General features: G+C 49.8%; 2 protein-coding genes across 6 annotated transcripts in view; one reads left to right on the forward strand and one right to left on the reverse strand.

Moving 5' to 3' along the window:
• The first annotated feature begins 9,238 nt into the window (after nt 1-9,238).
• On the forward strand, nt 9,239-14,253 carry Pebp1 (phosphatidylethanolamine binding protein 1). Of its 3 annotated transcripts, none has more exons than NM_001436396.1 (4): nt 9,239-9,427; nt 10,365-10,478; nt 10,758-10,854; nt 12,803-14,253. In NM_001436396.1, the coding sequence occupies exons 1-4, from the start codon at nt 9,293-9,295 to the stop codon at nt 13,018-13,020; spliced, it is 564 nt and encodes a 187-aa protein (NP_001423325.1). In that variant the 5' UTR covers nt 9,239-9,292; the 3' UTR covers nt 13,021-14,253. The 3 variants fall into 3 exon arrangements, with proteins under 3 accessions (NP_001423325.1, NP_058932.1, XP_087434296.1); NM_017236.3 differs by having other exon boundaries at nt 10,365-10,474; nt 10,754-10,854; XM_087578170.1 differs by having other exon boundaries at nt 9,248-9,427; nt 10,365-10,854; nt 12,803-13,440.
• Nucleotides 14,254-18,728: 4,475 nt separating this feature from the next.
• Nucleotides 18,729-22,241, reverse strand: part of Taok3 (TAO kinase 3) — a 161,217-nt gene continuing 157,704 nt past the window's right edge. For 2 of the 3 annotated variants that reach the window (NM_001430118.1, NM_001024254.3), the window contains one exon: nt 18,729-20,571. In NM_001430118.1, coding sequence (NP_001417047.1) covers nt 20,410-20,571 — 162 coding nt within the window. In that variant the 3' untranslated portion in view covers nt 18,729-20,409. The remainder of the gene's footprint in view (nt 20,572-22,241) is intronic. The other variant, XM_087578500.1, reaches the window with a different exon arrangement.

Below are 22,241 nucleotides of genomic sequence, written 5' to 3' on the forward strand. Positions count from 1 at the left end.
TAGTCTAAGAGACCACATTGCTATTAACACTGACATTAGATCCCCAAAATTTTGCATACAAACAATGTACCTGTCGTTCCCCAGGAGACCTCCTGAATACAGCATGCATTCCTAATTGACTCTCAAGAGTATTAAAGGTTTTACTTTTTTTTTTTTAAAGATTTATTTATTTATTATATATAAGTACACTGTAGCTGTCTTCAGATACACCAGAAGAGGGCATCAGATCTCTTTACAGATGGTTGTGAGCCACCATGTGGTTGCTGGGAATTGAACTCATGACCTCTGAAAGAGCAGTCGGGTGCTCTTAACCGCTGAGCCATCTCTCCAGCCCCCAAGGTTTTACTTTTAATATGTGTGACTGCTCTGTGTGTGTGTGTGTGTGTGTGTGTGTGTGTGTGTGTGTGTGTGCGCGCGTGCGCGCGTGCGCGCGTGCACGTGTGTATGTTCAGATGCTCCGAAGCTCAGAACTAAGCAGGGTGCCAGGCTGTCTGGAGCTGGAGTTACAGGTGGCTATTGGCCGCCTGACGTGGTGCTGGGTCCTCTAGAAAAGCAGGGTGCAGTAACTCTGAGTCGTCTCCCCAGGCCCTCCAAAGAGGAGGAAGTGGGAAATCTTCCACCTCTGTTCCAACCCTCTTCCTACTGGGAAACACGGAAGCAATCCCCCCTACGTCACCAAACGCTTGTCTAAAACGAGAACTCCAAGGTTTGGAACCCCTTAGGGGTCGCGTATTGGATATCCTGCATGTCAGATATTCACATCACAGTTCATAACAGTATCGAAATTAGTTATGAAGTAACGACAAAAATAATATCATCATGGTGGGGGGACACCTCAGCATGATGAACTGTATTAAAGGGTCAGTGTTAGGAAGGTTGAGGACCCTTGGACCCTAAAGCAACTAACTAATGACCATGAAGTCATCTGACTCAGCATCTGCCCAGGACCTTGTCACTGCTCTGAGGATCGAGCTAGGCTCTCACCAGTTCCCCGGTGTCTCTATTTATTCTGGAGAGATATCAAGGACGGCATTCCCCCCTCTGCCCCCCTCACCTGTTCAAACCAGCTGGGGAGGTCACAGTAAATCCAAGGTTGCTGTGCTCAGATAGTACCAGATGCTCAGTTTCTGGAGGACAGAGAACGTTCTGGTGAGTTCAAAGGGTTTTAATAAGGTCATGGTGGAGACTGTTCTAATGAAGTGGCCGATATCATATGCAGTTTCTCTCAGTCACGCATCTGTGCAAGGCGTTCACCTGTACGGCATAAGTTTTTGCCCCTTCAGTTGTGGAGAGGATGCCTGCAGTGGTGGGGGACAGGGTTCATACCCCACAGCGATGTAAGGGAAGCCAAACAGCCAGACATGGCTAGTGTTTTTTTTTTTTTTTTTTTCTTTTTTTTTTCTTTTTTTTTTTTTTTCAGAGCTGGAGATCGAACCCAGGGCCTTGTGCTTGCTAGGCAAACACTCTACCACTGAGCTAAATCCCCAACCCCCATGGGTAGTGTTTTAACCCCAGTCTGGGCCCCATGCTCTCTACCAGCAATCAGGAGGCTGACAAAGGAGGACTCTGAGTTCTAGGTCAGCCTGGGCTAGACAGTAAGACTCTGCCTCTCAAAAAAATCCAAATCGGGGGCCAGCAATATGGCTCAATGGGAGGGGAGAGGACACACACACACACACACACACACACACACACACACACACACAAGATGGCTCAATGGGTAAAGGCTGCCAAGCCCTGATAACCTTTGTTTGAGCCATGCCGCACACAGTAAAACCCCAGAACCAACTCCCTCAGGTTGTCCTCTGACCTCTGTCCCCACCTGCTCACATCCCCCCTATAAATAAATCAATGTAACTTCAAAAATCCAAAGAAGCCAAGAATGGCGGTGATACACACCTTTCATCCAGAGACAGAGGCAGATAACACTCTGTGAGTTCAAAGCTAGCCTGGTCTACACAGTGACCTACAGGTTAGCCAAGGCTACATAGTGAGGTTTTGGCTTAAAATCTTCCAAAAAGAAACAAGCAGGCAACTGGGGTTGGCCATAAAATTCAGTCCCCAAGAGTTGGGGGTATTGAGATAGAGGCCTCCTCTCTGTGGAGTTCCTGGCCTGGATGGAACCAGGCTGCAAGCTACAGGGGTCCCCTTGCTGTGGGACCTCAAACTTTGAGCCTTAAGACAACATAGATTTGTCATCTCCTGGTGTCTGTGACTCAGCAGTTTGGCTGTAACTCAGCAGTTTGGCCATGGCTCAGCTGGGTCCACTGCTGACACGGGGCGTCTCAAGAAATTGTCTAAAATAGTGGTTCTCAGTGTTCCTAACGCTGCCACCCTTTAATACAGTTCCTCATGTTGTGGTGACCCCCAACCATGGAATTATTTTTATCGCTACTTCATAACTGTGATTTTGCTACTGCTTTGAATCATAATGTAACTATGTAACTTGCAGGATAGCTGGTATGTGACCCCCCTCTCCCCTCGGAAGAATCCCAATCCACAAGTTGAGATCCGATGCTCTAAAGAGGCCTGAGCTCAGTACAGAGCTGAGCTGTTGGATCTCTGAGCAGCCAAATAAATACAAGAAGGATCAGGAGTTCTAGGCCAGCTTAGGCTGCAGAGCCAGTTTAAGGCTAGCCTGAGCTACATGTGAGATTCCGTTTCAAAAAGAAATATATACATTTTCTGACTCTCTTCAAGGAATTTTTTTAAAGGAGCCAGTGAGAGAATGGGATGTGTTTCCAGCAGCTTTGAGATTATTAAGGACACACACACACACACACACACAGACACACACAGACACACACAGACACAGACACACAGACACACAGACACACACACACACACACACACACACACACACACACACACACACACACACACACACACAGAGTAATCCCAAGAAGTAGGAATCCAGGAGACCAACCAGAAGGCAATTTCCAAATCACAGCTCAGTCTGGGTCCTTGGCGTCAGCCAGCTCCTGTGTGCAGAGGTTGCCACATGCAGACCTGTGCCTCACAATGGCAGCTTATAGTTGCCCGTTGCCGACCACCACAGAGCTTTGATTTCCTCTAAGCCTCCCTTGAGGTCCTTTGTGCACAGAAACAGTTCTCCCTAAAAGAAGCTGCCCATCTGACCAAACATATGAGTGAACCAGCAAACATCCCACCTCACCCACCAATCAAAACGATCCTTAAGCTTACTGGAGTCTACCCATAGCCAGAGCCTTCCGGAGCCACAAGCTAGACTCACAGGCTGATAAATGATAACCAGAAAAATCACACAGGCATCAGATGCAGGTCAATTAATAATAATAATAATAATAATAATAATAATAATAATAATAAAACAACAACAAATCTTTCTCTTTTCTTTCTATTTCTGCATATCTGACTTGTTTTAACACATGCTATAATTTTAATGCCCCCTCCCCCTTTTGAGTCAGGTCTTAGGTAGCCCACAGTAGTTTGGACTTCTCTATGCTTTAAAGATGACCTTGAACTTCTGACCTGCCTTTACCTCTAGAGTGCTGGGATCTCTGATGTGTACCACTATACCTGGTTTCTGCTGTGAGTGTTGTTTAGTCCAGCCACATCCAGAGCCTTTAACTTTTATTTGAATATTTACTGTGTGTGCGTGCACACATCTGTACACATACCTGTATGAGTCTATGTCCACGTGTACATGCAGGAGCCTTAAAGGCCATAAGAGGGAGGCAGGTGTCCTGGAATGGGAGTAACAGGCAGTTATGAGCTGCCACTGGGGTACTCAGAACCAAACCCAGGTCCTCTGCGAGAGCAACGGGTAAGCCAAACACTGACTGACTAGCTACCCCTACCCACCCTCCCAAGCCCTATCACTTTTACCTTAAATGGCTCCCAGGGGCAGTGTCCTAGAAGCTGGGACCATAGCCCATGCATCCTTAGTAGCAGTACCTTGAAGGGGATTGTGTAAACCGGTCTTCTCTCTCTCTATTCATCTGTCCTAATACACACTGCACATTGGGCTGTGTCACTGCAGACCCCAAAGCAGTGGGAACACCTGATCACAGACAGAATCCAGCTAACCCTTTCTTCTTGATAATTTGATGGTCATGGGTATTTGTTACAGTAGCACACAACTGACTGACACCATACTCAATAGTATTCTGAACAATCAGCAAGCACTGAGAGTCTGTGCTTGTGCAAGAAGCTCCCTAGAACACCCCCACCCCCCAACACACACACTGCATCTTTACCTGGAGGTTTAGGGCATGTTCGTGGTTCTGTAGAAAGGTGAGGATTCCCACCAACAGGTTCCAGGAGCTCTGACTCCCTCTTATGGCCTTTGTAGGCTCCTGCATGCACACATGTGCACAAACAGTGATACCCATTTCTTTAGCTCATGTAAAGAAATGTCACTTCCTTGATGCTCTTGCTGTCCCAGATCCTGGAGACGGTTCAAGCCACTCTCTGCCCACAGTGGGCCACAGGGGGTCTCTTCTCTGCTGGGTTTACAGCTTCAGCGGCTTCCTGAGCTGTTCAAAGAGCAAGAAAACCTCTATATTCAACAATTAATTTCAGATCACACAATTCATAAGTCGTTCACATCAGGGAATGGCTTTAAAATACACATTTTAGGGGCCAGAAAGGTGGCTGGTCAGTTAAGATGTCCTCCGCTCTTTCAGAGGATGAGAGTTCCCTTCCTACCATTCACTTTGGAAGGTTCACCACTGACTGTAATTCCAGTTCCAGGGTATCTCATACCCTGCTCTGGCTTCCTCAGGTATCACAAATGCTTGTGCACACACATGCACACATGCACACACACACCTTGAAAATAATTAAAAAACTAAACAGAAAAAAGTGGTTATTTTACCATTTTTTAAAACAGTGTATATAGCCCAGGCTAGACTTAGAATCAAGCTTCTCCTATTATAGCTTATTAAGAACTAGTGTTGCAGGTATAGTCTTCCACAACTGGCTCAAAGTACATTGTTCTTTGTGTGTGCGCGCGCGTGCGCGCGCGCACGCACACCTGTGTTCAGTATCCTCACAAGCCAGCAGAAGGCATCAGATCCTTTGGAGCTGGTTGTAGGCAGTTGTGAGCTGCCTGTCATGTGAGCTGGGAATCAAACCCAGGTCCTCTGAACCAGCAGCAAGTGTTCTTAACCATTGAACTATCTGTCCAGTTTCAATGCACATTTTTTTGCTTTTGTTTTGGGTTTTTGAAAGATAGGGTCTCACTATGTAACTCTGGGTAGCCTGGAACTTAACCAGGCTGGCCTCGAAAGTCAGAGAGAGATTGGCTTGCCTTTGCCTCCCAATTAAAGACCCGTGTCACCATACCCAGGTAATATACAGTTTTGAGAAGTGTTTCTGTTTTAGTCAGATTCCCAACTCTGTAACAAATACCTGGGAAATTAAAGAGAAAAGTCTCCCACTGTCCACAGTTCTGTTGGTCCCTGCCTGTCATCAGTCAGTCCCATTGTTCTTGGGCTCTTGGTGAAGCAGTTCAATCAGCACATGGCGGAATAAAACCATTCCCCTCACGGTCAGAAAGACAGCACAAGAGAACAAAGTCTCACAGTGTGCTTCAAGGGCACTCTTCCACACTGCCTAAGATTGTCCACTAGGCCCTACCTCCCAGGACCACACAGGTCAGGACTCACCTTTAACATACTTCTCTCTGGAGAACCAGTATCTGAACTATAGCAATTTGCATATTAGAGAAGTCTTAGTTTGGGTTTTATCACTGTGAGGAAGACACTATGACCAAGGCAATTTTTACAAAGGAAATAGTTTAATTGGGGCTGGCTTACAGTTTCAGAGGGTCAGTCCATTATCATCATGGCAGGAAGCATGGGAGTGTCCTGGGTGACGTGGTGCTGGCAGACCTGAGTGTTATACATCCTGATGTGAAGACAAGCAGAGGACAGATTGTCTTCTTCCACAGGCAGCTAGGAGAAAGGTCTCTTCTGCTCTGGGTGGAGTTTAAGCGTAGAGCCTCCAAGCCCACCCCCACAGTGATGCACTTCCTCCGTCAAGGCCACACCCACTCCGTCAAGGCCACACCCACTCCAAGTGCCACGTTCCGTGGGCAAAACATATTCAAACCACCACAGTGTTCAAAACTGATTACCCGGGGTTGGGGATTTAGCTCAGCGGTAATTACCCAGAGGGGGTGTCGTGGGTGATATTGTCAAGGTGACAGGATTCGGCATGAGCCGGGGTGGTGGTGGTGGGTGGGGAGGGGATGGGGATGGGGATGGGTCAAACCTCTGGGTAAGTTTATGAAGGAGCTTTTAGAATGGGTAAAATGAAGTGGGAAGACCCATTAATTGTGGGCAGCACCATCCCAGTAGTTGGGGTCCTGGAATACCCATAAAGGAGAAAGCGAGCTGTAGGTGAATCGGTATTTAGCTCTCTCGGCTTCCTGACGACAGGTACAGTGGTGTGATCGGACACCTCTTGTTGCCATGCCGTGATGGTCACCGTCAAACTGAGCCAGAACAGACCCTTCCTTCTGTACAATGCATTCCTCATAGCATGAGAGAAAAGTGCATTTTCATGTGGACAGTTTCAGAGGGTCAGTCCATTATCATCTCTCTCTCTCTCTCTCTCTCTCTCTCTCTTTTTTTTTTTTTTTTTTTTTTCGGAGCTGGGGACCGAACCCAGGGCCTTGTGATGAGTTCCTCTTTTTAAAACATTTTTATTTTTAAATCGTTCTTAGGTGTTCCTGGAGGGGAGGAGCCTTGTGGGCTCAGAGATCCTCCCACTGTTAACAGGGCCTTTCTTATATAAGAGGATCTCCTCTGGGTCACCATGGATGTGTTTTATATAAGGGCATTGTTGGTGTCGCCAAAGGGAGCACCTGGGCAGGCCCATGCCTGTTCCCTCTGAGAGAGAGTATCAAGGAGAGTCTATTTGGGACCTGGAGGAGGGGGTAGAGGCAGAGAAGGAAGGGGGACAGAGAAGGACATAAAAAGAGAGAAGAGGAGAGAAGAAGAGGGGAAGAGGCTGGCCAGGGACAAATGGGAGAGGAGGGAGGGGAGGGGAGAGAAAGAAGTGGGGAGGGAGGCCGAACAGTTCTGTTTATAGCAAGTCAGGTTCCTACTTGGCTGTTTGCTCTGTAACTGCTGGGCAGATCCTAGAGGAAAGGCTAACATTCCTCCGTTTTGGTTTAATTAAAAAATGGGGAACTAGAAAGAGTTAAGGCAGGAACGGGGTTGTCATGATATTTAGCTACTTTCTGCTGACTTTCGGGGGATGATTGAGTCTTTTGGAAATCTAAGGAAATTGGAATGGGGTTGCTGGTCAAGTCCTGAGAGAGCTGGTTGTTTCCTTTCTGTCCAGGGTCTGTGGGACATTTGCAGGTCAGAGAGCTGAGGCCCAGTAAAAGGATCTGTGAGAGGTGACAGGAGCATCTGTGGGTTGCTTCCCTGAAGCTGTCCTGGAAGCAGACTTCGAGTTAACGCCCAGATTTGGCAAGACAAACAAAATTAAGATTTGGCAGAAAACAAAATTAAGCAGGTTGAGAAGTTTGAAACCCTTAGGCCCATGGTCTTGGTGATTGGGGGAGGGGAATCCCAAAACCAGGGAACTGCGTGGGTGGTGGTGGGGGGTGGAGAATCCCAGCCTCTAGAGTATGCAACAGGTGGGGAACTTAGGCTATGGATTGACAGGGGCACTTTTCTGGATGAAGTCCATTCGAGGCATGAGAGGAAGATTTGAGCACGTTTCTTGGAGCTTACAAGAATCTTTTTAAGTTTATGAAAGGGGCTGGAGAGATGGCTCAGCGGTTAAGAACGCTGCTTTTCCAGAGATCTGAGTTCAGTTCCCAGCAACCACATGGTGGCTCACAACCATCTGCAATGGGAATCCAATGCCCTCTTCTGGTGTGTCTGAAGATAGCAACAGTGTACTTATATATAATAAATTATTCTTTTTTAAAAAAAGTTTACAAAAGAGACTGTACCATCCCTGGCACCGTGTGGTATACTAGGAGACATGGACTCACAATTTTTCTCTGACCTCTATACTTGGAACTGTGGCAAGCACATTCAGTACCCCACCCTCACAATCACATATAATTAATAAATGAGAAAAAATAAAAAGGCGAGAGCTGGGCCGTGGTGGCACAGGTCTTTAATCCCAGCATTTAGGATACAGAGGCAGGCAGACCTCTGAGTTGGAGGCCAGCCTGATCAACAGAGCGATTCCAGGACAGGCAGGCCTACAGAAAACCCCTGTCTCAAAAACAATACTAAAAACCCCAAAACAACCAACAAACGAGTCAGGGTACAGAGCCTCTGTATTCTATTAGCTACACACTGTGAAAACCTAGGTCCATCCATTTCTGACTGCTTCCAGCCTTTGGAGGCTGCTGGCACTAACTGCAAAACTGGCGATGTCTGGTCCAGCTTTGCTTCCCTTCCTTCAGTCTGGTCCTGACAATCACACTTTCCACTTCTCTTTCAGGACCCCTGGGATGACCTGGGAGCCACCCAGGAAATATCCATATTCTGAGGCTATCGACTGACAACCTGAATTCCACTTTGTCTTGTTAAGTCACACTGTCTGTAAAATAATCTTGTTCCAGCCCGAGAAAAGCAGCCGCCACCTTCAGGATCTTAGGGTTACTACTTGCAAGCCACCGTGAAGATGGGGCTTGCAGTCTGTTCACGTTCACTCATAGAAGGCGGGGTTGTTCTTGAAGCCTCAACCAAGAACCAGCCAGTTCTCCCAGCCCTGTGTTTACAATTCTGCTCAAATTTACAGGCACACCAGCTGGAAGGTTAATTGAAGAGAGGTTCCGGTGTGGGTATTTAGGGGGCGACGGGAGGCCATCATCTGTGCAGAACTTGCCGAACTGCTGCTTTGGAGTCACCCGCACTCCACAGTTAAGCCCATCACACTCATTGATTCCCGAGAGGTTGAATATCGTTGGCATTTAAAGACTTTCTAAAACAACAAAAGATAACGCAGGGAAGAAACCAGGCTCGTTTGAAGAAACGCATGGCCTTATCACCGGGAACTGCGAAAGGGAGCAGAGAGTCCTTCAAATGCAAAGGAGAAGCCGCAATATTAACCTGCATCACAGCCCTGCACTCTCAGGCCTGCAGGAACCACGCGGGAAGCTTCGCAGTGACCGTGGCGCTCGGACCGCCTAGCTCCGGCTCAGCCAATCAGAGGATGAGGGGGCGTGGCCTGATCTGCGGTTGGTCGGGTGGCGTGAGTCAACTGCGCAATCGCCCTGCGTTTAACTGCACTCGGGACTCGGCGCGCGCGTGTGTCTGTTCTCTCCATCGTCATGGCCGCCGACATCAGCCAGTGGGCCGGGCCGCTGTCACTACAGGAGGTGGATGAGCCGCCCCAGCACGCCCTGAGGGTCGACTACGGCGGAGTAACGGTGGACGAGCTGGGCAAAGTGCTGACGCCCACCCAGGTACGGTGTGGGCCCGCCGGCGGAGAGGCCGGGACACAGCGGGGCGGAGCAGGCCTCGAGCCTAGGGTCTGTAACTCAGACCTTGTGGCCCCAACTACCTGATGGGAGCGCCACCCGACAACCGGAGGCCTCTTATGTAACCTTCTAATGTCCCGAGATTGCGGTCACCCCCAGGGAGCAGGCTGCACTTTAAACAGCTCGAAGGCCAGCGCCTTCCCATTATCTGTGTTGCTCGTGGCGGTGGCGGTGGCGGTGGCGGTGGCGGTGGCGGTGGGGGTTGGGGTGGGATGCTGACGCGGAGGAGCGGTTCCCCAGCTCACCGAAACTGGGTCTAACCGGTCTGTAGGTATTTAGAACGCGGTGTTTAGAATGGTGACTTGGGAGTTTCCATCCGGAGCCCTAGCCAGTCTCCGTTGTCCCAAACTTTGTACTCGACCTTGGGCGCTCTCGTTTTTTCTGAAGGCAGGTTACTCTTCAGCTGGCCCCAAGTGGCGCGTTTTTTTAGACTTCTGGCTCTTTAAGATTTTTTTTTTTTTATCTTTTAATCATGTATGAATGTGTGGCTATGTGTGAGAGAGAGCAGGGAGCTGTGAAGGTCAGAATTGGCCTCAGATCCCCTGGAGCTGGAGTTACAGGTCCCCTCTACACACACACATAGGAGTGCTGGGAAATGTCTACCCTTTGTAAGAGTTCTTAGGGCTGAGCCATCTCTCCAGCCTCAAGCTTCAGGCTTTTAGTAGAGGCCATATTCAGGAATTTCCACTAATCTGCATGGGTGAAACTACTACAAACTGTTTTCTTGTCTCAGTAGTAAAAGGAGTGAATAAAAGGAAATGATAACCCTCGTGTTTTATGTTTTAGGAGTGTGAGGTTGCAAAGTGTTGAGTTTTTGAGAGCGTTTCTAGATGTTTAACCCCAAACTGGTTCCTTCCTACAGGTCATGAATAGACCAAGCAGCATTTCATGGGATGGCCTTGATCCTGGGAAGCTCTACACCCTGGTCCTCACAGACCCCGATGCTCCCAGCAGGAAGGACCCCAAATTCAGGCCAGTCGGGGGAAAGGTGGGGAGAGGGTATCACCCAGATATACTTAATCTGGTGGAAGTCCCTGCTGGACAGGGCTGCATAGACCTCCCGGGGTTACAGTTGGTTTGTAGTGCTGGGGAGACAGCCTCAGCCCCAGGAATGGGGTCTCTTGGCGTGCAGCCCTCATGCGTGCTTGTGCTCCCTAGTGTATCATCTGCCAGTTGCAGCCCGGCCGTGGAGGACCCTAGGTGTACCCCGCCTTCGTTTGGTGCTCAAAGCCCTTGTTCTCTTCTCTGCAGGGAGTGGCACCACTTCCTGGTGGTCAACATGAAGGGCAACGACATTAGCAGTGGCACTGTCCTCTCCGAATACGTGGGCTCCGGACCTCCCAAAGACACAGGTAAGGAAAGGCTGCCTTAAGGAGGGCTGATCGGGGAATCTGGGTGGGAGTTGGGATGGCCCCGGGGCACCACAGGGTTCCTTCCAAGCCTGACCGTAAGGAAGACAGAAGCCTGCTTGCTTTCCCCCTCAGGCAAGTCTTTTCTGGAACAGTGAGCTTGTAGGATTGTGATGGCTAGAAGTTGGTTCTGATGGGGTGGGCCCTCTGTAGAGCTTCTTTTGAATGCCTGGAGAGATGTGCTGTCTGTATGTGATTTCCGGTGCATCTGAAACATCAAAGCCAGGGCTCACACTAGGCAAGCTCTCTGTCACTGGGCTGGAGTGGGTTTCGGGGGGCTCTGTGTGGGCCAGATGAAGTTGAGCCCCCTCTGTTCTCTGCTTTGTGTGATCCTGTAAATAGGAAGCAAACACTTTTCATACTAATGCCGAAGATTGCCTTTTATATTTCTTTATAACTCTCCCTTTCTCCCCATAATGTGGCCAGGCACTTTGAAAAGATGTGGAAGACTGTAGTGAGCCACATTGAACACTCTCTCTCTCTCTCTCTCTCTCGCTCTCTCTCTCTCTCGCTCTCTCGCTCTCTCGCTCTCTCGCTCTCGCTCGCTCGCTCGCTCTCTCTGACAGTGTGTTGTGTTGCCATGGAATGTGAGAGTCAAGGCCCACAATGCTCCCCAAGTCTCATAAGCACCCCTGAAGCGGTGGGGGACACAGTTACTGCTGGTTGCTTGTAACATGCTGTTCCCTTTCACTGGAACAAGGCCACCTTGATGGTGGGATGTGCCTGGCCGAATGCCCACTTCTGTGCATTGTCTGCCAAGAAGAACTGGAATAATGAGTGTCCAGTAAGGACGAGGACCATTGCTCTTGGCTCACTGTGTGTTTGGAGGCCCAGAAGCTTCCAGACTCGTTCAAGGCCTCTCAGTATTCATAGGCATAAAGAGATAAGTTTCCTGGGGACTCTTTCAGGTCTCCAGGGCACCTACAGAAGCAGGTGATTTAATTACAGGCAGAAGACAGTGGGGAGTAGAGCCATTCCCTGGAGTCGAGCTGTGCTCTGCTTTGAAGAATAAAACTCAGATGTGGAAGATTTAGCTTGCATGATAAATGGATGGGTCGGAGGGTTTCAGGCAGAGGATTTGAGGGGCACACATCTGGACACTCCAGGAGGATGAAAGCTCTTTCCTGTCCCTGCCGCTCCCCTGGGGCTTAGCATTTTCTGACATGGTCTCCATGGGTCGCTTTGGGTCCCATGCTTCTCTGGGCACAGTGGGCAGGGTGTGTTACCTGGTTACCCGATTCTGGCTTGGGTTATGAGTTCGGTTCCTTTAATTAGTCTTCCCTGTGCCAGTGTGCTGCACGGTTGAGCCTTCCTCTTGCTGGGTCCGTGGGCTGCAGCCCGGATGTGGGTGTTCTGAAGAGAGCCACTGTGTGCCTCCTAGGCAGGGCTTGCTTGGCGCTTGTGTAGATGTCCTAGATCTAGGAGTTGTCCTGAAGTCCTCCAAAATGGACGTTTTATACTCTGATCAGCTCATGTGAAGGTTCTATGAATCTGGGTGAAGCCTGGCAGCTCGCTGACAGCTCGGTGCTTTTGTCGTAAGTGTGAACTGCAGCTTGCTTGTTGAGTGCTTGATGGACGGTGGCCATCTGTCTCCCTATGTCCTCATACATGTAAATAACTTTTTAAAAAGTCGTTAAGAACCATCTGATTTTGACATATTTCATTTAGCCCAGGCTATCCTTGAACTTGTGAGGTAGTTGAGAGTGATCCCGAGTGATCCCGAACTCCTGATCCAAGTTCTGGGGTTACGGGCGCGGAGCACTACACTCAGGCTTATGTTGTTGTATGTGGAAAAGCAGGCTGAGGGCCTGGGAATGCTAGGCAAGAGCAGCCCAACTGGAGCGCGTCCGCACCCACACTCACCGCTGCCTGCCGCTCGCCTCTCCTGCAGGTCTGCACCGCTACGTCTGGCTGGTGTATGAGCAGGAGCAGCCTCTGAACTGTGACGAGCCCATCCTCAGCAACAAGTCTGGAGACAACCGCGGCAAGTTCAAGGTGGAGTCCTTCCGCAAGAAGTACCACCTGGGAGCCCCGGTGGCCGGCACGTGCTTCCAGGCAGAGTGGGATGACTCTGTGCCCAAGCTGCATGATCAGCTGGCTGGGAAGTAGGGGCGCTGCAGAGCCCGCAGCCCCGGGGACCCCACAGTACAGTCAAGTCGTATAAAGCATGTGCTGTGGGGTGTCCCCCCACGCCCATCCTTCCTTCCCACCCTCTCATAGGGAGTTCTCAGTTGTGCTAGGTTACAGCTCTAGGATGTCTTCCACTTTGTCCAGGACCAGGCCCAGTAACATCTTTTGGGGTGGGCTTATCAATCCTCCCATCTCGGCTGAGCCCTGACCGCCCAGGTCAGATGGCTGCATAGTTATCAATATTCCTGGGCTGCTGCTCAGCAGTGCTGCTGTGTGGAGGCCAGGCTGTGGAGAGAGACCCTGTTAGCCCCTTACATCCCAGTGGGATAAGCAAAGGTCACCGGAGTTGCTGGGCGTGTTAAACCTCATCAAATACAAATAAAGGGCATTGCATTCAGACATCGGGTATTTTCCTTACTGGGCGGAGTGAAAGCCCTCTGAGGTGAGCTGGGTGCAAGTGACCTGCTAGCCACAGGGAGGCACTACCATCCCTCCTCCAGGTCTGTAAAGGGCAGTGAGCAATGCTCACAGAGAAGGGAGTCATCGTGGTGCTGCTCGCAGGCCTTTGAGAGGCAGAGGCAGGGGGACTCCTGTGAGCTTTAGGCCAGCCTGGACTCCACAGGGAGATTCTTCTCAAAACAAGAACACTTCCTTGCTGGCAGTTCCTGGTTTGGGTTTTCTTCCAGAACAAAATCTTTACCTCCTTAAGAGTTAAGTCTTGGTGTGAACATTGGAAAACACCGTTAGGCACGTAACAAAATTTAAAAAAAGTGAGCGGGGTGAGGTAACGCACACCCTTGATCCAGCACTTGGGAAGCAAAGGCTGGTGGACCTCTGAGTTTGAGGCCAGCCTGGTCTATAGAACGAGTCCAGGACAGCCAAGGCTTGTCACAGAGACATCCTGTCTTGAAAAACCAAAAAGAGTGTGTGTGTGCGTGTGTGTGTGTGTGTGTGTGCGTGCGTGTGCGTGCGCACGAGGAGGTGCCCGTGGAATCCTGGAAAGGGCGGGAGGATGTGAGGTTTTGAGCTGGAGTTGCGGGTGGTTGGTGTGGGTGGCTGAACTCAGGTCCTCTGCAGAGCAGTGCATGCTCTTAACCACTGGGCCTTCTTTTAAAAGGAAAAAAATTACCCCTCTGTTATGTATGTAACTAGTGCAGATGTACATAGACGTGCACATGAATACACGTATGCTACAGCACATACGAGAGTGCAGTTTGTGGGAGGAGATTCTTTGCTTCCACCCGTGGGCCCTGGGGGTCAAACTCATGGTCAGGTTTGGCTGCTGCACCTCCGTCCCCTGGGCACCTCACTGACCCTGGGCACTGCACTTCCAACCCTGCTCTGTGTAGTCTCCAGTGAAGGGGCTGTCGCTCACATCCAACCAATGCTCTTTCGGCTTACAGGTGTTCACATACTGATTTCTCTTCCTCCATTTCTTTGCTGTTATGAATAGTGCTTCAGCAAACACCCTGCATGCACGCATACGGTGACAAGTTAGTTTTCTGGGGGAGTTCCTTGTACTGCGACAGTCGTGTCCACAGGAGTGCCTCTCTTCAGTTGTGACGTGCAAGCTGCCCTCCAGGCAGACAAGTCGGTGGGCTGTGAGTCTCCTCTCCACACTCAAGTCACTTTCACTGAACATCAAACAATGAATTTACACATATTTGGTATTTATTTACACACATTTAAAATCATGTGCTCATTTCTTATTTTCATGTGATTTTCCTCTCACTGATTGCAAGATGTTGGATCTACGGCCCACTCTGCCTCCTCATCTAAACAGGTGCAGTTGATGGGAGTGGGGGTGGGGCAAGATAGCTGAGCAAGTCAAGTCCCTGCCACCAGATCTGCCTGCCACCTACCTTCCTGAGTAGGGGTCAGGGACCCACATGGTGGAGGGGAAGAACTGAGTCTCCAAAGTTGTCCTCTGATCCCCATGTGTGAGACTGCATACAATACACAAAATAATGTAATGAATGGGTGGGCTAGAGAGATGGCTTAGCGGTTAAGAGCACTGACTGTTCTTCCAGAGGTCCTGAGTTCAAATCTCAGCAACCACATGGGTGGCTCTGAAGATAGCTATAGTGAACTCATTAATAAAGCTTTTAAATAAATAAATAAGTAAATAAATAAATTTAAAAAAAGCAAGTCAGGTGGCAGTGGCACCTGTAATCCCAGCATCTGGGAGGCAGAGGCAGATGAATCTCTGAGTTTGAGGCCAGCCTGATCTACAGAGCAAGCTTGGGACAGACAAGGTTACACAGAGAAACCCTATCTCAAAAAACCCAAATCAAAAGAAAATGAAAAAGCCAAATGGTTGAATGGGATCTGACAGACAAAGAACAACAAAGTGCAAAAGTCAGGACCGTACACCCCCACCCCCCACCCCTTTACAGCCTCCCTGAGAGCGTAAGCTAAGGGCCTGGAATTAGCACAAGAACATTACTGACAAATACTGATTGAATGGACTAGAGGGAGGTAGGGAGGAGCTATTGGGGCTCCCAGTTTCAGGATGTAGCCCATCATGGCGGAGAAGGCATGGCAGCATCTCCAGAGGTATCCAGTCAGAAGCAAATTGTGAATGCCAACCCCAGCTCACTTCCTCCTTTTTGTTTAGTCCAGGACCCCAGCCCATGGCATGATGCAGGTCTTCCCACCTCAACCTAACACACATAGACATGCCCAGAAACTCGAGTCTTCTATGGTTTGAGACTGGATCCTGTAACAATATTAGCCACGACAACAGGGGTCTCACAGTACAGCCCCGGGCTCACAGTCCACTGTTCACTTAAAATTTTACCCTGTTCTTCGCGGTGTGTGTGTGTGTGTGTGTGTGGACTATTATGTGGGTATTCACCACAGCACGCGTGGTCAGTGGATGACTTGGTGGAGTTGATCCTCTCGTACTTGTTCAGATATCAATTCCAGGTTACCAGGTCTGCACAGCAAGCTCCAGGATTGCTGGGTCACAGTTGGCTCACAGGCCAGTGTTTCTAAGGTTGGAATTCTGGGATGTGCATGTCACCGTAAACCTATAAGGGAGTGTGTGCTATGTCAAACTCTCCGGAATTCCTGACTTCACCTCCAAGAAAGGGAGACCACATCTCAAATGCAGGGCTAATATGTATATATTTAAATTAGCTAATAATTATTTATTCACATCCCAAAGGCTGCTCCCTCTTCTGGTTCCCTTTGCAGAGTTCTCTCCCCGGGGCTAATACCTCGTCGGTGTTTAAACCCAACCGTCGGCATACCTTCAAAGCCTGTCTTGACATCGGTGCAGTCAGGCAGCCTCGGAGTTGACTGGAAATCCCTGAGTGACTTACAGATCCACAGGGCCTGGAAGTCTCCTGTAATGTGACTGCCATAAGCCCCTCTGCTCACATTCAGCTCCTGTGTTGCCAGGCTGCCTCCTGGTTCCTTGAACCTGCCAGGCAACTTGGAGACCTGGCCCTTCATGCACACTGTCACTTTTCGGAAACTTTCTCTGCCAACGCTCTGATGACCTACTGTCTGGGTGGGCTAGGTGAAATTCTCATGGCTCTATGGGCCGTATTTCCACTGCCATTTAAAGATGTGCACACTTTTAGGTCTGTCTTTCTGTCTGTAGTTCTTTCTTTTCTTTTGTTGTTCCTATTCTTTCTTCTTTGACAGGGTGTTAATGTCTCCCAAGCCTGCCTCGGACTCAGACTCCGGTTGAGCCCCCAGCCCCACCTCTCAGGTGCTGGGGTTACAGCTGTGTAGCACAGGACCAGGTTTATGTGGTGCTGAGAATGGAACTCAGCTCTCTGTATTGTCCGTCAGTACCCTGTCACCTGACTGACATACCCAAACACTGTAAAAGCCTGTAAAAATCTGGTAAAATCCATACTTCCGGTTTTTGAAAAGATTATTTTGAAACATGTCTACGCGTGTGTGTGTCTGTGTCGATGTGCACAGGTAAGTGCAGTGCCTGTAGAGGCCAACAGAGGGCACTGTATCCTCTGGTGCTGGAGTTAACATCCATCAAGTCAAGAACTATGAATGTGCTGGGTGGAGGTGTGGCTCAGTGGTAGAGATCCCCCCACCCCCTAACTACCAGAAACCAAACAGCCTAACAACAATGAGAAACTGAGGTCCACAGCAGGAGAAGATACCCCATGACACGGGAAGAAGCCTGTGGCACATGCAATTTTTTTTCCAAGAAATGATTAGATTTGCTTGTCTTTACCATGACAAAAACCTGGGTCCATCAAAGGAAGAAGAGGAAAGGTTCCTTTGTCCTGACCCTGCGGCTCTGTGTCTGTGGCAGCATCATAGTGGGACTGTGTGACAAAGGTCTGTTTGTCTGTGGCAGCCAGGAGGCAGAGAGAAGAATCTTAAGATCCTACGACTACACCCACAAAGACCAAACTTCCTTCCACTAGGTCCTACTTCACAAAGGTTCCAGTGAACTCCTCACACGACCACACGCTGGGGACCTAGACCTCAGTGCACTGCCATCCAAGCTGTGTCCATCACCAACCCAGCCCATCCCCTTTGGGATGGGGTTTCTCTGTGTAGCTCTGACTGTCCTGGAACTCACTCTGTATAGACCAGGCTGGCTTCAAACTCAGAGATGTGCCTGCCTCTGCCTCCCTAGCTCTGGGATTAAAGGCTTACGCCACCATGCCTGGCCCCTCCAGCATTACTTTCATCGTGGTGACCAAAGACACTAAAGGGCTCAGTGCCCTGGGAGGCTGGGGGTCTGTTACATAGGTTCTGTGGAGGAGTTTATCCACAGTATTAACTATTTGTAATTGTATACCAGCAGGATTTAGTCTGTCACAATGAGGCTGACAGGTTACATTTGTATTTGGTAACTCACCCTCCCACAGGATCCAAGAGTGGTCCTCAGGTCCGCATTCAAACAGCAGTGATGGGGCTGGGGCTGACTCTGGTAGAGTGCTTACTTAGCACAGGAGGCTGGGTTTAGTCTCTAGCACTGCAGAACAGAGAACTGGATGTGAGCTCAGCCTGGCTAAGCAGGTCTAAGCAGCCCAGCTCTTGTCAGTAGGAAAACACAAAACAAGGCTGGGTGTAACATGCCTTTAACCACAGCCCTTCAGGGAAGTGGGGTAGAGGCAGAAGGATCTCTGTGAGTCAGAGGCTAGCCTGGTCTACATTGTGAGTTCTAGGAAAACAAAACAAACCCAGAGTAGAAAAGAGAAAAAGAAAAGAAAAAAAAGAGGCAATAATGACAGGAAAGCAAGATCCAATTTTTTCAATATGCCCGACTTGCAGAGCTAGGTGTGAGATTGACCTGACCCCTAAACCATATCCCGGAAGTGCAATTTTTACTGTATCTGGAGGGGATGGAGGCTGGGCAAAGGGGGCAGTTTCCAATGGGAGAGCTCTCAAGCTTCCTCCATGGCTTGCTTTCTTCCTGGGGGATCCAGTCCTCTTGCCTGATCCCGGCTGGCTCTGCACAGTGTGTGCGGCTCCTGCTTCTACCGCTAGGGGCACCCAGGCTGGGCCGGCCTCTCTGAGCATGTCAGACAGCGCTCCTCCATCTCGGTCCAGAAACTGGAAGATTCGGCTTTGCCTCGGCATCCTTCTGGGAGGAGCAGCAGCCGAGGCCCTGGAGCACGGCTCCAGGAGGGCCCAGCCCTCAGAGTCATCCCCAGAGGCACCTGGAAGGGAAATCCTGCTACAAGAACACAGCCAGGCGATGTGACGAACACTTTTATTTACAAATATAATTAAAAGCCCTGACAGTTAATCATGCTCTTCCTCGGAACCTGAAAAATGTTTTCTTTTTTAAGTTTTTTTTTTAAGTGCATGCAAAAGGAGTGAAGCCTTTTTCTCTTCATCATTTTTTATTGTAAGAAAATACACAGTTTGAAAGGATGAATAATGCAGTATTTATGACCACAGATAGGGAGCGTGGGTAGGGGAAGGAGAAATAAACAGATGATTGGACAGAGAAGACATTGAACTCCAGAGACTGAAGCGGGAGGTGGGCGTGGGGGCGGGGAGGAACAGGAGGAGGAAGTAAAAAAATTTTGATCAGAGAAACAGTTAAAATACAATATGAAAATAAGCAATTCCTCTCCTTAGATTCCCTCTATACACAAAATACATGATTTGCCAAAGCCCAATTTTGTGCTACTGGGATTCTGTGAGCTCCTTAAGTGTACTCGCACCGTCTGCAACAGCAGAGGATGCTGGGATACAGTAGACCAGGCTGACGGCAAGGCAAACTCTTGCCGGCAGGTTCTTAAAAACCACGAGATCTCTTCACCCCACCCACCCACCCCGGCCCCAAAATAGTAATAATGTTACCACTTCATATGTACATCACAATTAGTTCCTGTAAAATGTATCAAATTTTCAATCTTTAATAAAACTTTGTTTTTTTAATTCCTGATGAATAAATACCAAAAAAATAAAATAAAATAAAGTTATGCAGCAGCTGGTTAAGGTGTAAGGCTGCGGATTGTGTCTCTCTCCCCCTTGCCATGTGTTTGTTATTTAGGTTTCTTTAGGTATTTGCTTGTTTTCGGTTTTTTTTGCTTTACTTTCACTGGTTGGTGACAACGAGGGATTGCTCAAAGCAACATCCATCTGTGTTCCATCGCCGTTTGTTGGTTGACAGACCCTAAAACCACCTCCGAGGTTTTCAGCAGAACATCCGAACCGCATCAGCACCGCGATGCAGGTGGTGGACGGCAGGGGCGGCCGGGTCTCGGCCAGCACTGAAAGTTGACACGGGGGGAGGAAAGGGCCCCTGATGGAGTAAGAATCAACAGGCACTAGTGCAACACGGTGTCAGGGAGAGAGAGGGGGAGGGAAGAGAGAAAGGGTAGGGGGGAGGGGGAGAGAGAGAGAAAGAGAGGAAGAGAGAGAGAGGGGGAGAGAGAGGGGGAGAGAGAAAGAAAGAGGGAGAGAGGGGGGAAGAGAGGGAGGAAGAGAGGGGGTAGAGGAGGGAGAGAGAGGGAGAGAGGGGGAAGAGAGAGGGAGGAGAGAGGGGAAGTGAGAGAGAGAGAGGGAGAGGAGGAAGGGAAGGAGAGAAGGGGGAGGGAGAGAAGAGGGAGGGAGAGAGGAGAGGGGGAAGGGAGAGGGGGAGAGAGAAGAGGGAGAGAGGGAGACAGGGAGAGGGAGAGAAGAGAGAGGAGAGAGAGGGGGGAAAGAGGAGAGGGAAGGTTGGGGAGGGAGGGAGGGAGGGAGGGGAGAGAGAGAGAGAGAGAGAGAGAGAGAGAGAGAGAGAGAGAGAGAAGAGAGGAAGAGAGGGAGACAGTGTGAAGTGAGAGCAGCGCCCGTTAAGATGGGGAATGTAGTTTCGCAGGGTCTGAATTTTTTTGTTTTCTTTTTTCATTTTTTTTTTGTAAATGGCAAAAAAATTTAATCTCATCTATAGTCCTCCTTAGGAAAATCTAATGTCACCAAATTCCCAAACCCCATTCTGAGGCTCTCCATGTCAAAAGTCTCGGTCTCTCGCTCTTGTCTTTCCAGGAGAGTCTTGATCCTCTCACTGCGTTCCTTCTGCAGGGCGGCCAGCTCCTCTTCAATCTGCCCAAGCAGACAAGTAGGTCTCAATGCCAACGCCTGCCCCACAGCATGAGCGACCCCGCCCACATACCACACAGCAGTGGGGAACAGCCTAGACTGAGAGAGGGGAGCCCAGTAATAAAGCGTCTCAGACTTGCTAGGAGAAGAGGGTGTGCGTGTGGGCGTTGGGGGTGGGGGCAGCCATGCTATCTGAGCCTGCGATGATCTAAGTCAGTGTCCTACCCCACCGGGAGATGAGTGAGGAGGGGCCCAGGGAGCTTGAGGACAGTGAGCCTCCAGCATCTTCAGGTCGGTGATTCCAGCTCAGTGGCAGGGACAGTGGGCTGCTGAGCTGCTCTGGGAGAGAAAGTGAGGCTAACAGGCTATGCAGAGAGAGGTCCCCAATGAGAGATGCCGCACCTGTGTGCACGTGCACCTGTATGCGAGTGCATGGAGCCCCGCGGGCCACATGCTGTCCCCAGCCAGTCTTCACCTTGTGTTCTGAGAGAGGGTGTTCCTGAACCTGGATCTTGGGTTTCGGCTAGACTGGCTATCCAGGGAGTCCCCGGGATCCTCCTGTCTCCGCCTTCCTTCCCGCGCTCAGGGTTGTGTGGTGTGCTGTCCCAGTCATGTCCAGTTCTTCTCTAGGTCTCACGTGGGGACTAGAGGTCTAAACAAGGTCCTCAAGCCTTCACCTGCTGAGCCATCCCAGCCCAAGATGCTTTGTGTGTATGCAAATGCGTGTATGACGGCTGCGGTGTCGTTCCTTGGACACCACCTACCTTGTTTGTTGCACCAGGACCTCTTACTAGCTAAGCAGGCTAGGCTGGCCGGCCAGTGAGCCCCAGGGAGCCATCTATCTCTGCCTCCCCGTGCTGGGGTCCTGTGTGCACCACTACGACTGGCTCTTAAAATCGTTTAATGTGAGTGTTTGGGGATAGCACTTCGTGTTTGCACAGCAAGTGCCCTGCACGCTGGGCCATCTCCTCAGCCCCAGCTGGTCCATGACACAGGTCCCTTCCGCACGGGGCTTCCTAGAAGAGCGGACGGAGCAAGGCATAACGCGGCTGGGGCCACACTTGCCGCAGGCTGTGCTGTCAGCCCGACTTCGTGTTCACTCTTGTCGTAAGGAGACTTCTTACGTCTGTGCTTAGTTATGTGCATATGAGTGCAGTGTCTGTGGCGGCCAGAGGAGGGCGCCCAGGACCCTGGAGCTGGAGTTACAGGTGGTTGTGAGCTGCCTAGTGTGGGTGTAGGGAACTGAACCCTGGACCTCTGGAAGAGCAGCAAGTGCTCTTAACCTCTGAGCCATCTCTCTAGAACCTCATTTTATTGCTTTGTTAAAAAGCCCTATTGGTGGGCTGGAGAGATGGCTCAGCAGTTAAGAGCACTGACTGCTCTTCCAAAGGTCCTGAGCTCAATTCCCAGCAACCACATGGTGGCTCACAACCATCTGTAATGGGATCTGATGCCCTCTTCTGGTGTGTCTGAAGACAGCGACAGTGTACTCATATATAATAAATAAGTAAATCTTTTTTAAAAAGCTCTACTGGGGGGGGGTTGGGGATTTAGCTCAGTGGAAGAGCTCTTGCCTAGCAAGTGCAAGGCCCTGGGTTTGGTCCCCAGCTCCGAAAAAAAAAAAAAAAAAGCTCTATTGGTAATTTCTTTTGCTGAAAAAATTTGAATTTTTA

Source organism: Rattus norvegicus, chromosome 12 (assembly GCF_021556685.1).
Source record: "Rattus norvegicus strain SHRSP/BbbUtx chromosome 12, alternate assembly SHRSP_T2T, whole genome shotgun sequence".
Lineage (NCBI taxonomy): Eukaryota > Metazoa > Chordata > Mammalia > Rodentia > Muridae > Rattus > Rattus norvegicus.